Raw genomic sequence first — 13,157 nt, forward strand, 5'->3', positions numbered from 1 at the left:
TCCTTCTTTTCTGCTTTTCTTGGCACTAAAGTTCATCGGGGTGAACACAGGGCGAGACATTTTACCCGTCAGTGAACCGCCGGTGAACGAGCGGTCGGTTTGGCGTTTTCGGTGACGGAGGAGTGTCGTGTTTAGGTGCGACTTTAAAAAGGACGAGGTGGAACGTACAGAAACAGTTGAGGGCAGTGTCACGTTTTTAAAAAAAAAAAAAGTATTATCACCTCTACGATGCCTTCTGTGTGTTTTTAAAGGGGACCATCACTTCATTCGAGATTTTCACCAAGTTATTCCCACGGTTCAGGACGAATCCTTTCCGAAGTGACGGACCACAGAAATAAGAATCTCCATGGTTACAGCTCATTCTCTGTGAGATCTAGTTCTCCAGCTTCTTGATTCTGGATGTCCCAAACCACAGAAATGAAATGTATGAAATATTCAATGAAGTGTTGATCCCCTTTACCTGTACTAAGAGAACCTGGAGGGAGGGAGGGAGGGAGGGAGGGAGGGAGGAGGGGAGCTCTACGCTTGGGCGAGGGCTTGTTTGAGGTCTCGGAGCAACATGGACGCCATGACGGTCTTTTCTGTGTTGATGGTGAGCAGCGCGTTGGAGGACTCCTTCATCTCCAGGGACACCAGGACCAGGGCTCCACTGCTGACCGTCCGCCCGGCGAACCTGCAGGTGAAGAAGAACACGCCGGGTCAGCTTCATTAAACTCCAGGACGGACTGACGCCAACAAAAAAATGTACGAAATTTAAATATTCCAAATGTTTATGTTAGACTTTTAAAAATACAGATATAAAGAACAATAAAGACATAATAAAAACACCTAAATAAAAATATAAATTCACTATTTCTAAATATAATTCAGAAATAGTTTTTATGCAATTTGGGTGAAACAAAGGAGACGAAGGAGAAACACAAAGTCGACAGTCAACACATTGATCAGTTTCTAAATAGTTAAACTTTCCATCCACCTGTCGGACACAGTTTAAGTTGAATTTTTTTGAAATATCTGCAAAATTAAAAAACGAAGCAGAAAATAGGTTTCAGGTGGTGTCAGGTATTTGACGCCATTAGAATGAAACTAATTTATTATATTATGTTTATATTCTTGTTTTACAGAAACAGACATGAGAGAAAAAGTCTGATCCCCTCATCAGTGAAAAACTTCTCTTAAAGTGTCTTAACGTTCTCGTCTTACATTCACATAAAACATTAAGATGCGAAGCCGGCCGATGGTTGACTGAACAGCTGATGTGTAACAAACATCAAGCAGCTTAACAAAGACATGAATGTGTTGCCCAGCCGGAGACCTGGGAGCTTAACATCAGCTCTCCCCTAAACCCATAAATCCTCACGTTTGAAAATTCTCTAACACCTCACACCTTGTAATTACCCTAAATTAGTGAGTGAGACAAGGAAGGAAAATGATGTGACAGGAAATATAGAGAGCAGAGCAACAGACAGTCTATTATCCAAACTGACTAAAGAGCCATTAGGGGTGAGACACGCCCCCTCATGCCAGTCAATCACAGTTGAGCCTGTTTTTATGGACTGTGGGTGTCTATGAGTGTGTGGGAGCCTTGGGACCAGTATGGGGGATGCCCCGTCCCACCAGCTCCCTCTGGGCCATCGGGAGAATTCTCAGCCCCCCGTTTCCTTGGATACCGTCCCTCCAGACCAGGGGCAAATCTGGGCGCACATGGTCCCCATTGAGAGCGCTAACAAGAGGCAGACAGGGGCTATGACCCACCGTGACCCTCTTTGAGGGTGACAGAGCTGAGCTGGGCCCCCCATCTCCCACTCCCCTCTGGCCCTCCGCATCTCGAAGCCTCACGTGGATAACTCCCAGCCATCTGCCTCCATTTAGCACTACATCCCTGCAACAAAGACCCCCCGTGGCAGCCCGCTTAGGCCTGACAAACAGCCCACAAAGAGCCCCACTTAGGCCTGACTAAAGCCGGTGAAGAGCCCCCGCAGGACGGCCCTGTGGACAGGCGCTGTCACAGAGCCCCGCAACGCCGTGCAGCGCAGCGGGAGCGACTAGCACATCCACCAATTAGCACACACACGTTAAAGATGTGGAGGGACACACACACACACACACACACAGAGGGTACGTGCATACACAATGAAACGGTGCTGGCTCACAAACCCAGTGTGTCTGGCTGAGTCTCTGGGGAGCTGCTAAATTACCATCAACAGAGGGGAGGGAGTTTATCAGGGAGCTCTCAGGGAGGAGAGAGAGAGTCCTCCTCAGGCTTAATTAAAATATTAGCCACTTCAGCAGGAAACACAAGCCATTCAAGAAGAGGATTAATTTCTCTCAAAAATACCAACTCTGTGTTAAGCTCTCGCTTCTTTAAATAATTCAGGGGCTGGATATTAATCCAAATTACTAACTGTGGAAAATTCAGGACGTGGCCTCTGCTGCGCTTCATTCAAACCTTTAAAACCCTCAAACACAATAATCCTACTAAAAAAAAGAAAGTATTTCTCTGTCTGTTTACATGTGCCATTCAACATGCAGTCAACATACACGCCTTTCCCTTGTCCAGTTCCCCCCCTTCCCGTCTCTTGCCCCCACTGTCAGCAGCTTAAGGTGTCTATGTGGTCCCTGTGGCTTTGCTAATGGATTTAGGATATAAATCTATCATTTACTCAGCCAGTTAACACTACCCTGAGGCTGCTTTCATTTCGTCTCAGGAGACGCTGCTGTGGGCCTTTGTTCATGTGAGGGAATAAGAGCCGGTGAAAGAAACAAGAGTGTGTTTTGATTGCGTTTGATTTCCGAGCGTGTGCGCTTTAAATATTCTCCCCGTCGCTGTTTGTGCACGGTAAGGTGCAAAGAGCAGCGCCGCATCACATCCACATCTAACACCAACATCAGTGCATTTTTAAGGACTAGAAGGGAAAGATTAGGGACAAGCGCGCCTTAAACGGGTCATTGGTATTCTCCTGCACTCTTCACATACTGGGCTAAACACTGGATTAATTGCAGTGTATGGAAAGAAAAGCAAAGCATAACCCCTGGACTTAGAGCAGGCGGATTGGCATCGATCGGCAGGGCTGCGGCTAAGCATCACTCTCCAATTATCTGTGATTCTCCTCAGTGCAGTGAGCCTGTGTGTGCCATCTGCCTCCCCTCCACCCTGCCACTGCAAACACAAAGTGGGCTTCACCTTTACATTCACCCTCACACAGAGAAGACACAGGCCGCCGAGGATTCGGCTCAGCGACCAAGAATGCGGGACTTAACCCACAGCAAGTACACTATCCCCCTGCAAACATTCAACCACCTTTCACACTCTGGAAATGAACTGGTCAGGTTTAAAAACAAAAAAAACAAAAAAAAAAACAAAAGACTAAGACCACATCATGTTTTCACAAAAAAAAATAAAAATAAAATCAGAAACTCTGACGCCAGCTGTGTGGTAGCTGCAGTTGGATGCTATTGTTTCATCCTGGTTCTTGGCCAGGTGGACAAGTGGAAGAGTGTCCTTCAACTGATTGGTCAGTGAAGCCAGCGCCGAGCACGAGCACGAGCACGAGCACGAGCACGAGCACGAGCAGGCTCAGACCAGGCAGATGGCCAGAGCTATTAGCCCCAATTAGAACCAGGAACCCCTTCACACATCTCCAGAGCTCGGCCATACGGACACACACCAGCGCTGCACTCGACAGACACGGAAGTTAAGAGAGGACGAACAGACAGACAACAACAGAGGCCGAAAGAAGATGAGGGACAAGACGGGGGAAAGAGGAGACGAGACTTGTAATGTAAATGCGAAAGCATGTTACAACGTCATCGGTGTCTGACAATAACGAACATTACATCACTTCCACAGAGCGTTTCCCTCTCATCTGACGCTGGACATTTAATTAGTCCGGTTTATAAATGATAGTCAATTTAATTTTAAATAGAAACAAGAATTCAACTTAAAAAAGAGGAAAATTCACAGTGTTTAAAGAAACATAATTTAATTATACCACAGTGTAAAGTAAAGAGAAAGCATAGCTTATAAATCAAGGGGCTTTTTTTTTGTTTTTTTGAAATTAGTCTCTAACCAGAGGGATTGGCAATGCATGCAAAATTCGATCAAATTTGCTTTCAAACGGACTGAAAAATAGAGCACATTTATTCTATTCCGCCTGTTTAGACATAAACAAGAGCAGTGTTGTCTACATTTGCTTTCCTGCTTGATTTATTGCCATCCTCCTTTCCAGCAATCAATTTCTGTGTTTCTGTGGCATCCCCCTCCGCTCGTCCTCGACCGCCTGTTTGGGAAAAGCAGTGCTGCACCCTGCTGATAGACAGGGGGAGTGCAGGGATGCAGAGGTGCACGGGGAGGAAGGCAGGCTGTTTGCTTTGTTAAACCAAAACCTGTGTGTGTGTGTGTGTGTGTGTGTGTGTGTGTGTGTCAACTACAGTTGTGCAGTCTACAGCACAAAGTACCTGAGGTCAGTTGAAAGAGTCATGAACTCAGTTATTCTCAGGCTTCATATTGAAATCCCATATTTTCTACATTAAACCCGAACTGTCCCTCCTCCCAGGACAGACACTACGTGTGATGCAGATTAGAGAGGCCTGAGTCTGGGGTGCAGTGTGGAGGTCACCTCGCACATCACGTTTAATGACGAGTGACCTCAGCGATAAGCTCTCAGTGGCTGTATCCGATCGGATCGATCACTCTGCTCTGTGTTATTCAAAGTATGTGCAGCAGCAACACGCAGTAAACACCATGACTGAGATTATTACAGGATTATCTGATTAATCCAATAGTCGATGGGTTTTTTAAATGTTGCTCTTCTCTGTTGGGTTGTGGACTCTTATTCTGAAAAAATAATTACCTGTAAAGATGTCACCACTGACTCTGGGAACTCGTAATGGCCACTTCTAACCGTTTTCTGATATTAATGGTAAAAATAATCAACACATTAATCAATAATGTTCGGATGTGGGAGGAGGAGTTGCAGTTGATGAACGGTAGATTTGATTTAATTCATCTAATAAATGTCTTTATTTAAACTCTGTTGTGTTGTTTGAAGTAGAGACTGGGGATCCATTGAATTGAGAAGTCACGGCTTCTGATATTAGACTGATCACATTAATCAATAATCACATATTAAAGTTTTTTCTCAAAGATTAACCAGGATTTTCTGATCATAAATTGCGGCTTTGAAACGCCACAAAATGGAAATGAAATCTGTTTCCAAACAGTTTTGCTTTTAAAACGATTCATCGATTTGACGCCGTCTATCAACGAACTGTTGCATCATAACAAAACAACAACTACACCAGGAAATCATTTGATCGCCTTAAATTAAATATCTAGATCCTGCACCGCCACCGACACCAAATCAAAACCATTGATGGGACAGATTTAAAAGGAGCTTTAAAAAACGTGCAGTCCCGCTTCCTCTGCGTCCACTTCTCAAAGACAACGCTGCTGATTAGGGTTTGATGATTTCGTCAGTGAGGAACTGCGTCATGTCCGATAAACGGATCTCCTACGGACAGCGTGAAGGAGCGGGTCATCACATGGAACCACGGGACAATATGGAAGAGAGTGTCTTTATTATTAAAAGACTACAGGGGAAAAACTGGGAGACTGTTTTCCCTCTTAAGCCGTCACAGAGGCAGCGGGGAGATTGATAGCATGGAGTCATTTGAGTTATTGGTTATTCTGAATGAAGTATGGGCTTATTGGATGCAGGCCTCTCCCACTGGCTAACATTGATTTCCACTCACTCTTTCAGCTCTCTGTGCCCTTGTGCTACCGTCTCCTTCTTATTTTCTTTTTTTTTTTCCCCACTCCGACTTCCTCACTGTCCCGCATCTATCCAGCGTCTCCCTACATTTGTCGTCTACTCCGGCCCCCCCAAATCTATAAAGAAATTATCACCAAAAGACGGACAGAGAGGAGACAAGCTGTGGGGAGGACGGAGCGCGGCGCAGAGGGGATGGAGTGAAAGACAAAGAGGAAGTGAAAGAGAGACAGCGGAGCGGAGGGAGAGACAGATGGGGGTGCAGAGATGAAGTGAAAGAGAGACAGAGCAGGAAACAGAGGGAGAGAGGGAGGTGTAATTATCTATCAGGTGTTCGGGTGTGCGTGACAGAGGAGGAAGCTCATTAGCACACTCTGTGTACACCAATTACACAGCCAGGCTTCTCAGGGCATTCCCCTGGCATGTCTGTGTGAGGCTGAGCGGCGACACAGGCGCTCTCACTCTCTGATACCCGCAATACACAGCGTTTCACTGAACCCCACATGAAACACAGTCACAGCCGACACATTCATCTCATCACTCTTACACAGAGAAAACAAACTCCACTCACAAACTATTGTCAAAAAAATGTGATTTCTGATGTAGAAGAAGGTCAGTAAATAATTCTTAATGCTGCCTACACAAATATCAGATTTCTGTGGGGCTGAATTTATGTTTTGCGTACATATATATATATATATATGTTGCATATTTGAATGTAAACGATTGCTGCTCAGTGTTATCTATATATAACTGATTAAATAAAGGTATATCTAGTAATTACTTCCTACTATTAGAGTCAACACCTTGCGACCAAGGGTACTGCTCGCTAATGTCACGCTACATCATACTATGCAAAACCTTAATTCTTAAAGCTGAACTGCGCCGGACAATAAGATCATCCTGAGCCTGTACTGACTCGGGGGATTCAGGGCAGTTGTGACTGTTTACATGAGAGAAGTTCTCATTTTAAAAAAAGGACTCGTTTGTCAATTTGGGAGAAGATGGAAACTTCTCTGATATCTGCACATTAAGTAAAGTTACTCCTCCAAACCAAGAGAAAGTGGTTTTTACATGCTGTTACTTTTGGACAGAGCCAGGCTGGTTGTTTGCATCTGTTTTCAGTCTTTATGCTAAGCTAATAACAGCTAGTAACTGTAGCCTTCTATCTAACAAACAGACATTAGAGCAGTATCAATCTTCTCTTCTGACTCTCCACCAGAACCATAAGTGTATTTCCCGAAAATGTTAAACTATTCCTTTAATGATGTTCGATTGTTTTAAATCTGGTGAAATCTCACAGGACAGAGGAGACGACAGAAACACACCACTCTCAGCCACGCCCCCAAGCCCCGCCCACCTGGACCCACCATCCAACCTTTGCAGGATTTGATTTGTCTGAGTGTTTTACCTGAAAATCTGCTATATTTTTATTGGATCACTCAGAAAACAGTCAGCCAATCAGAGGAGACCCTCAAGTCCTCACCACTGGAGGAGATGTAAAACTACACTGAGATGAATTTTGGTTCTTAAAACCACAGATATATCTTCTTATGGATCAACACCTTTAATAAAACTGAGGAGAATTGTAAAATATGGGAAAATATAAAACAAGCAGTCTGCGTTTCAAATACTAATTCTAGTGAATTGTGTCATTTACTGTGAAATCATCTCCCCTCTCCTTATTGCCTTGTGGGTGCATCTTTCCAATAGCTGACAAGAAATTGTAAACACCTGTCATTTAGTGTGAAATGCTCCATTTTTGTATTCAAGTCTCCAAGTATTTGACTGGTTTGGGATTAAATACATCAACGGTTTCAGCCGAACTTGCTGCTGTTAGATACGACGCCTGTCAAGACGAGGAAATAAACAACATCTCACGCTCGCCATCAAGTTGCATATCAGCTAAGTAATAGTAAATTGGATAAATAACGCTGTCAACCAATATATTTTAGCGATTTTGTTCTGTGAAAACCACGTATCTCCGAGACAGTGAGGTTTTCAGGTCATCTGAATGGTTAAAAAATGTAAAAATGGTTCATTTGGCTTAAGAAGTATGAAAAAGTTCTAAGTCAATTAGGGAACACTCAAAATCCCAAATCTGGAGCTGCGTGGTTTTTCAGTAGATGTGAGATTTCACATGAACATATAATTTTCTTGAGAACAAAACAACAAAAACACACAATTTCCTGACACCTCACCTGTGGAAGTTGTTCTGGCCGGATGACACCACTCCTACGTTGGCCACAGACAAGACCTGCTTGCTGATGGCCTGGCTGGAGGTGTTTGCTGTTGCCATGGTGACGGTTTGCGAGGTCTCATTCATGCCCAGGAGCTTACCTGAGAGGATGCAAAACGTTTTCGCCATAAAAACAGGGACCAACACAAACAAATGGAGCTAAATTCTATTACTGCTGTAAATTCAATGTATTTGTCCGGTAAATAAATGGTTGCAACGTTTATATTTTGTCTTAAACATAATTACAATTCCAGTCAGGTGTTATACATCTAAAATGCCCAGTAACCTCCTGTATAAAGGGTATTTCGGGACCTGGTTTCTGGGCTGATACAAGATAAAATAAATGTTGATGACTACTGAAATGGCAGCAGCTAAACAATGAATTGGCGCCTGCATCAATAATGCAAATAGACCAGTTCATGTGCTCTCAGTAATGAGCAAGGATTTGAAAGAAAGAATGGAGATAAATATGCACAAGTCAGGCAGAAATAAAAGAGGAAAATAAAATGAAAAACCCTTCACTCAATTTGTATAAAGCAGCGACTTGCCGGAGAGAAAAAGGTCCAGCAAAGTAAGCTGTTCTACTCCGTTCAACCCCCCCCCCCGCTTTTTTTTTTTGTCTGAGTGCAAGTTGTATTCAGTCGAGCTCGAAACACAGCGCATGAAGATTAATTAAAGCAGAAGCAGCATTTAGCGGGCACTTAAAAGCACACTGATGGCTCCGATATGAGTCTGCTCTCAGCTCTCAATGGCTGCCACAGTACGTAGCTCCACAGGTGTGTGTGTGTGTGTGTGTGTGTGTGTGTGTGTGTGTGTGTGTGTGTGTGTGTGTGTGTAGGAAATACCATTAAGTGCTTGATAAGAGGCGAGCATTTTGCCTTAATGACAAAAGGTGAGGAAATGTTTAGCAGAGACGGGCTGGGATTTTATTTGATTTCATTTTTGAATTCTGCAGAGAATAAAGAGCAAAATCACTCACCCTCTAATTTTAAGATTTTAAGATTTAAAATGAGATCGTTGTCAGGCTGCGACATCTGTAACAACTATATCACCTTTATAAGAGCTCTGATGATATTTCATATTTTTCTTACTGTCAACAAACCCCAATGTTCATGTCCATGTTTGTTATACTGAACTCATTTATTTTGAGTCAGTCCCACACACATCGCCCTGCTGGAAATACTAAGTAGCACCAAATGGGTATTAATCCGCATCCGAAAATAGTCCCAGCAAAAAATTTAGGAGATTATTTAGTATTTCAGTTTTAAGTGAAACTATATATTTATCACACATTTCTAAAGGTTTACATCATCAGAAGGAACCAACCGGGTATTTACAACATCTTGTTCCACCCTCTTCTTCCTCGGTGGTTTGATGAAACCTAACTGGAGAATTAGCGCCACCAACAAACGTATATTAATTCAATTTACTTTACCAGCCGTGACCTTTTTGACATTTATCTCAAAATTCAGTTACATCTGCACATTTGGATGGAAAACCTCCTATTGTTGGTTTTGTTCTTTTGGGATTTGCTGAAATTAACATAAATATCATCAGCCCTATTCTTTAACCATGATATTATCAGTGAAAACATTAAGGTCACCAACGGTCGGAAACATTTAAAGAAAATTTATTTACAGCCAACGGAGAAGCAAAGGAATCGGTTCTTCCTCTGTGACTGACTTCAACTTGACTCGAATACAGTTATTTAGTGATAATGACAATGTCCTTTAAACATGAGGGGATCCTGAACTCACCTTGCTCCTTGCTGAAGTCCTGCTCTGCCATGCTGCTGGGCATCAGGAGCTCTCCTACGGCAGGCTGGATGGACACACTGAACTGGTCCTCCTTGGTGCTGAGGCAGAATAAAAACAAACAAGAGTACAGGAATAGTAACTTATTTACAGGGGATCTAACATAAAGAGTTAAGCAGGATTCTTGTAAATTACTTGTTCTTCTGCTCTGTATTTCAAATTCAACTCAATCTGAATGAATGGGGAGCAACACATGCTGCAAAGTGTGTGTGTGTGTGTGTGTGTGTTTTGTGCACTTTTGTGTATTAAACGTTTCTCTTCTGATTGCCTTGCAAACCACGCTCTGTGAATGGCATTTTGGGCCCGATCGATTCCCCCATCCCGAACAGATTTTCTGATAAGGTTATTGATCGGCTGAGCAGCGGTGCCAATGGCATTCAGCAGGTTGATTTGGGCTGGGGCTGATTACTGCAGGAATAATTGTTATCCCAGTGAACCGGGATCAATTGTGACTGATGTCTCACCTGGGAGCGCTGGCACAGAGCGGCTAGGAAAAGGAGAATTAACCATGAACAGACGAGAGAGGAAACTAGAATTACCGCCTCCTCCGGCCTGTCTGTCCAGACTCATGTAATATATCTAGTGAGGACATTATGACATCACAGTGAAGTTGACCTTTGATCTTTTGGATATAAAACGTCATCACGTCATCATTTTAGACATTCGTGTCAAACTGTGGCCAAAAACATGTTTCGTGATGTCACAGTGACGGAAGTAACGAAATTCCCTCTGGGTGTTCCTGATATATTGCGTTCACAAGGTCACTGCGACCTTGAACTTTGACCTTTGTCCACCAAATTCTAATCAGTTCACATTTGAGTCCAAGTGGACATTTGCACCAAATCTGAAGAGGTTCCCTAAAGGTGTTACTGAGATATCGCGTTCACAAGAATGGGACAGATGGGACAGAGAACCAGAAAACATAATCTGGAGCAGCAGCAGAAAAAAAAAAAGTAGGGAAAAAGATGCAAAACTGAAAGTCTGAGGGAGAAAAAACACACCTGACTTGATATGAGTGGATGTCAGGTTGTCTTACCACAACTGGAAGTTGGCTGCTTGCGTCGAGTCGCTGAAGTCAATACCCATGGAAACCGTCACCGAGGCCTCTGGCTCCAGCCGCTCTGAGAATGGAAAAGAGGGGAGGAAAGACGAGAGGAGAAAAGGAAGAGTGAGTGACAAGGGCACAGTGTGCAGCGTGGGGAGGGATGGAGCAAAGGGAGAGCGGAGGAGGAGGGAGGGAGGGCAGCAGCAGAGTGGAACAGACAGGCATCCACACCACTTGTGTTTTCTACTTCACAAAGCAAGGCCACCGTGTGTGAGAAATCTATCCTTCAATCTCATTCCCTACACCTCTAGCCTCGGGAAAAAAAACAAAAAAAAAAAGAACACATGAAGGACTAGCATATTTCCAAAACAACAGGCTTGTCAAAGAGAGCATCAGCATCAAGAGAGATGGGGTTCGGGAGACAGACAGAGTGGGCGAAACGTGAGTTGGGAAGAGAGAGTTAAGTAAAGCCAAAAATGCTGAAGAGAGAGTCTGGACAGCTGAATGCAGGAGGAGGAAGAGGAGGAGGAGGAGGAGGAGGGGGAGGTTAAGGATGAGAAGAACACAGACAGACAGAAACATCCTCCACGCTTCCCCAGTCGGCCTGTGTTTCTCTCTCTGTGGAGCAGGGCTATTTCACTGTATAACTCTTTCCACAGCCGGAGCAGAGCAGAGCAGAGCTGAGGCTCCAGAGGAAACCCTCTGAAAACAGAGCCATCATGGACTCACTTCCAATCCAGCCTTCACAGCCTCGCTAACAGGCTTCTGCTGCTTTTACCTTTTTCTCCCCGGTCCTCTGTGTCAATAGAAACTAAAAGATAAATAACTTAGACGCCACCTGAAACTTATTTTATGAATGAATTATGTCCAATCAAGGGGAGAGGATTCAGGAAGGGGATGAAGAACATTTATCCTTCTTTTGGCATTTGAACATTTGTTCTAAAACAGCCAGAGAAATTGTAAGTATTAATAACTAACATTAAGTTGTCTTCAAAAGGAAATATGCAATATGAGATTGTTACTTATAACACTTTGTGTCAGTCAACACCGAATCTCTCGGTCTTCTGCTAATTTAAAGGAATTATGTGATTTGGTTTATTACAACTTGGGTGTTATTGTTAATATCATCTCAATATCACTTATCGTAGCCTCGTATTCACCAAAGTAGTTTCAGACATTTGGGAACACGGCAACAACACTGTCAAGAAAACACATCATCATAATCATTATCATCATCATTATCTACATCGTTAAAATGTCTTTAATGATCTTTCATTACACGGTTAAGGTACGTATGGTTTGTCAGGACTGAAGCAGGAAGTCAGTGTTAGAAACTGTGATGATATTTACGACAGATCATTTCACCACTTGTCTTCATTTTCTCTTCTCAATTTATGTTCACAGCCTGTATCATAATCTGACTGCTTGTGCTTCTTTCTCTGTGTGCGACTTCGTGTTCCCAGATCTCGGTGATTACTGCGCTGTGTACAATATTATTATTAGCAACAGAAATGATGGCCAACACACCCAACTGAAAGCTGCGCTGTAATAAACCGGAGTTGTCCTTTATTCCACATAAAAATCACAAAGCTAATTGGCGTTTTATTTTTTGTTTTTTGGTGTTTGAAGTATTAAAGGCAGAGGACTTGTTAGTTTGAAGTTGGTCCAAATGGGTTAATTAGTTAATTGATTTAGGGACATTAGAATCAGAGTCGCTTTATTTGCCAAATGCACAATGAACACAGGAACTTCACCGACATAAACAGTGAGCAAATCACAAATATTGTTTCATCTTAAAGTGTTAAAATCACAGGTTTAACAACTATTCACGTGGAGATGAGCGGCAGTGGAAAGTTCTGCACCTCGCAGATGCACCGTGCAATTTTTCTTATTAAATACAAACCCTGTGATGTGTTGTCCCTCACCTAACACACACACACACACACACACACACACACAACACAACACAACACAACACAAAGCTTTGTCTGTATTCATCCAAACCAGCTCCAGCCACACGCTCACAGTAGCTGGGCTCAATCGATCCAAATTACCCACTGTTTGGCTGCTTGAGTTCCTTCAATGCCCAATCAATCCCCTGCAATTGACAGTTTTAACGTGCTCCACCGCACACCAGCTCTGTGTGCGTGTGTGTGTGTGTGTGTGTGTGTGTGTGTGTGTGCATGAAAGGGAAAATCTTGTGTCCTCAGTCTCATATTATACTGAGTGTAACGATCATACAACAGTGTGACAAGAAATATGGAGATAGTGTTTGTTTGTTGGTCCTG

General features: G+C 43.3%; 1 protein-coding gene across 2 annotated transcripts in view; it reads right to left on the reverse strand.

Annotated features, from left to right (window-relative positions):
- Positions 1-486: 486 nt before the first annotated feature.
- The window catches only part of ap3b1 (adaptor related protein complex 3 beta 1 subunit), a 55,539-nt gene continuing 42,868 nt past the window's right edge, over positions 487-13,157 (reverse strand). For both annotated transcript variants that reach the window (XM_022768814.1, XM_022768813.1), the window contains exons 24-27: positions 10,861-10,945; positions 9,768-9,865; positions 7,973-8,111; positions 487-673 (exon numbers count right to left, since the gene is read on the reverse strand). In XM_022768814.1, coding sequence (XP_022624535.1) covers positions 520-673; positions 7,973-8,111; positions 9,768-9,865; positions 10,861-10,945 — 476 coding nt within the window. In that variant the 3' untranslated portion in view covers positions 487-519. The remainder of the gene's footprint in view (positions 674-7,972; positions 8,112-9,767; positions 9,866-10,860; positions 10,946-13,157) is intronic.

This window comes from Seriola dumerili, unplaced genomic scaffold (assembly GCF_002260705.1).
Source record: "Seriola dumerili isolate Sdu_G_001 unplaced genomic scaffold, Sdu_1.0 BDQW01001845.1, whole genome shotgun sequence".
Classification (NCBI taxonomy): domain Eukaryota; kingdom Metazoa; phylum Chordata; class Actinopteri; order Carangiformes; family Carangidae; genus Seriola; species Seriola dumerili.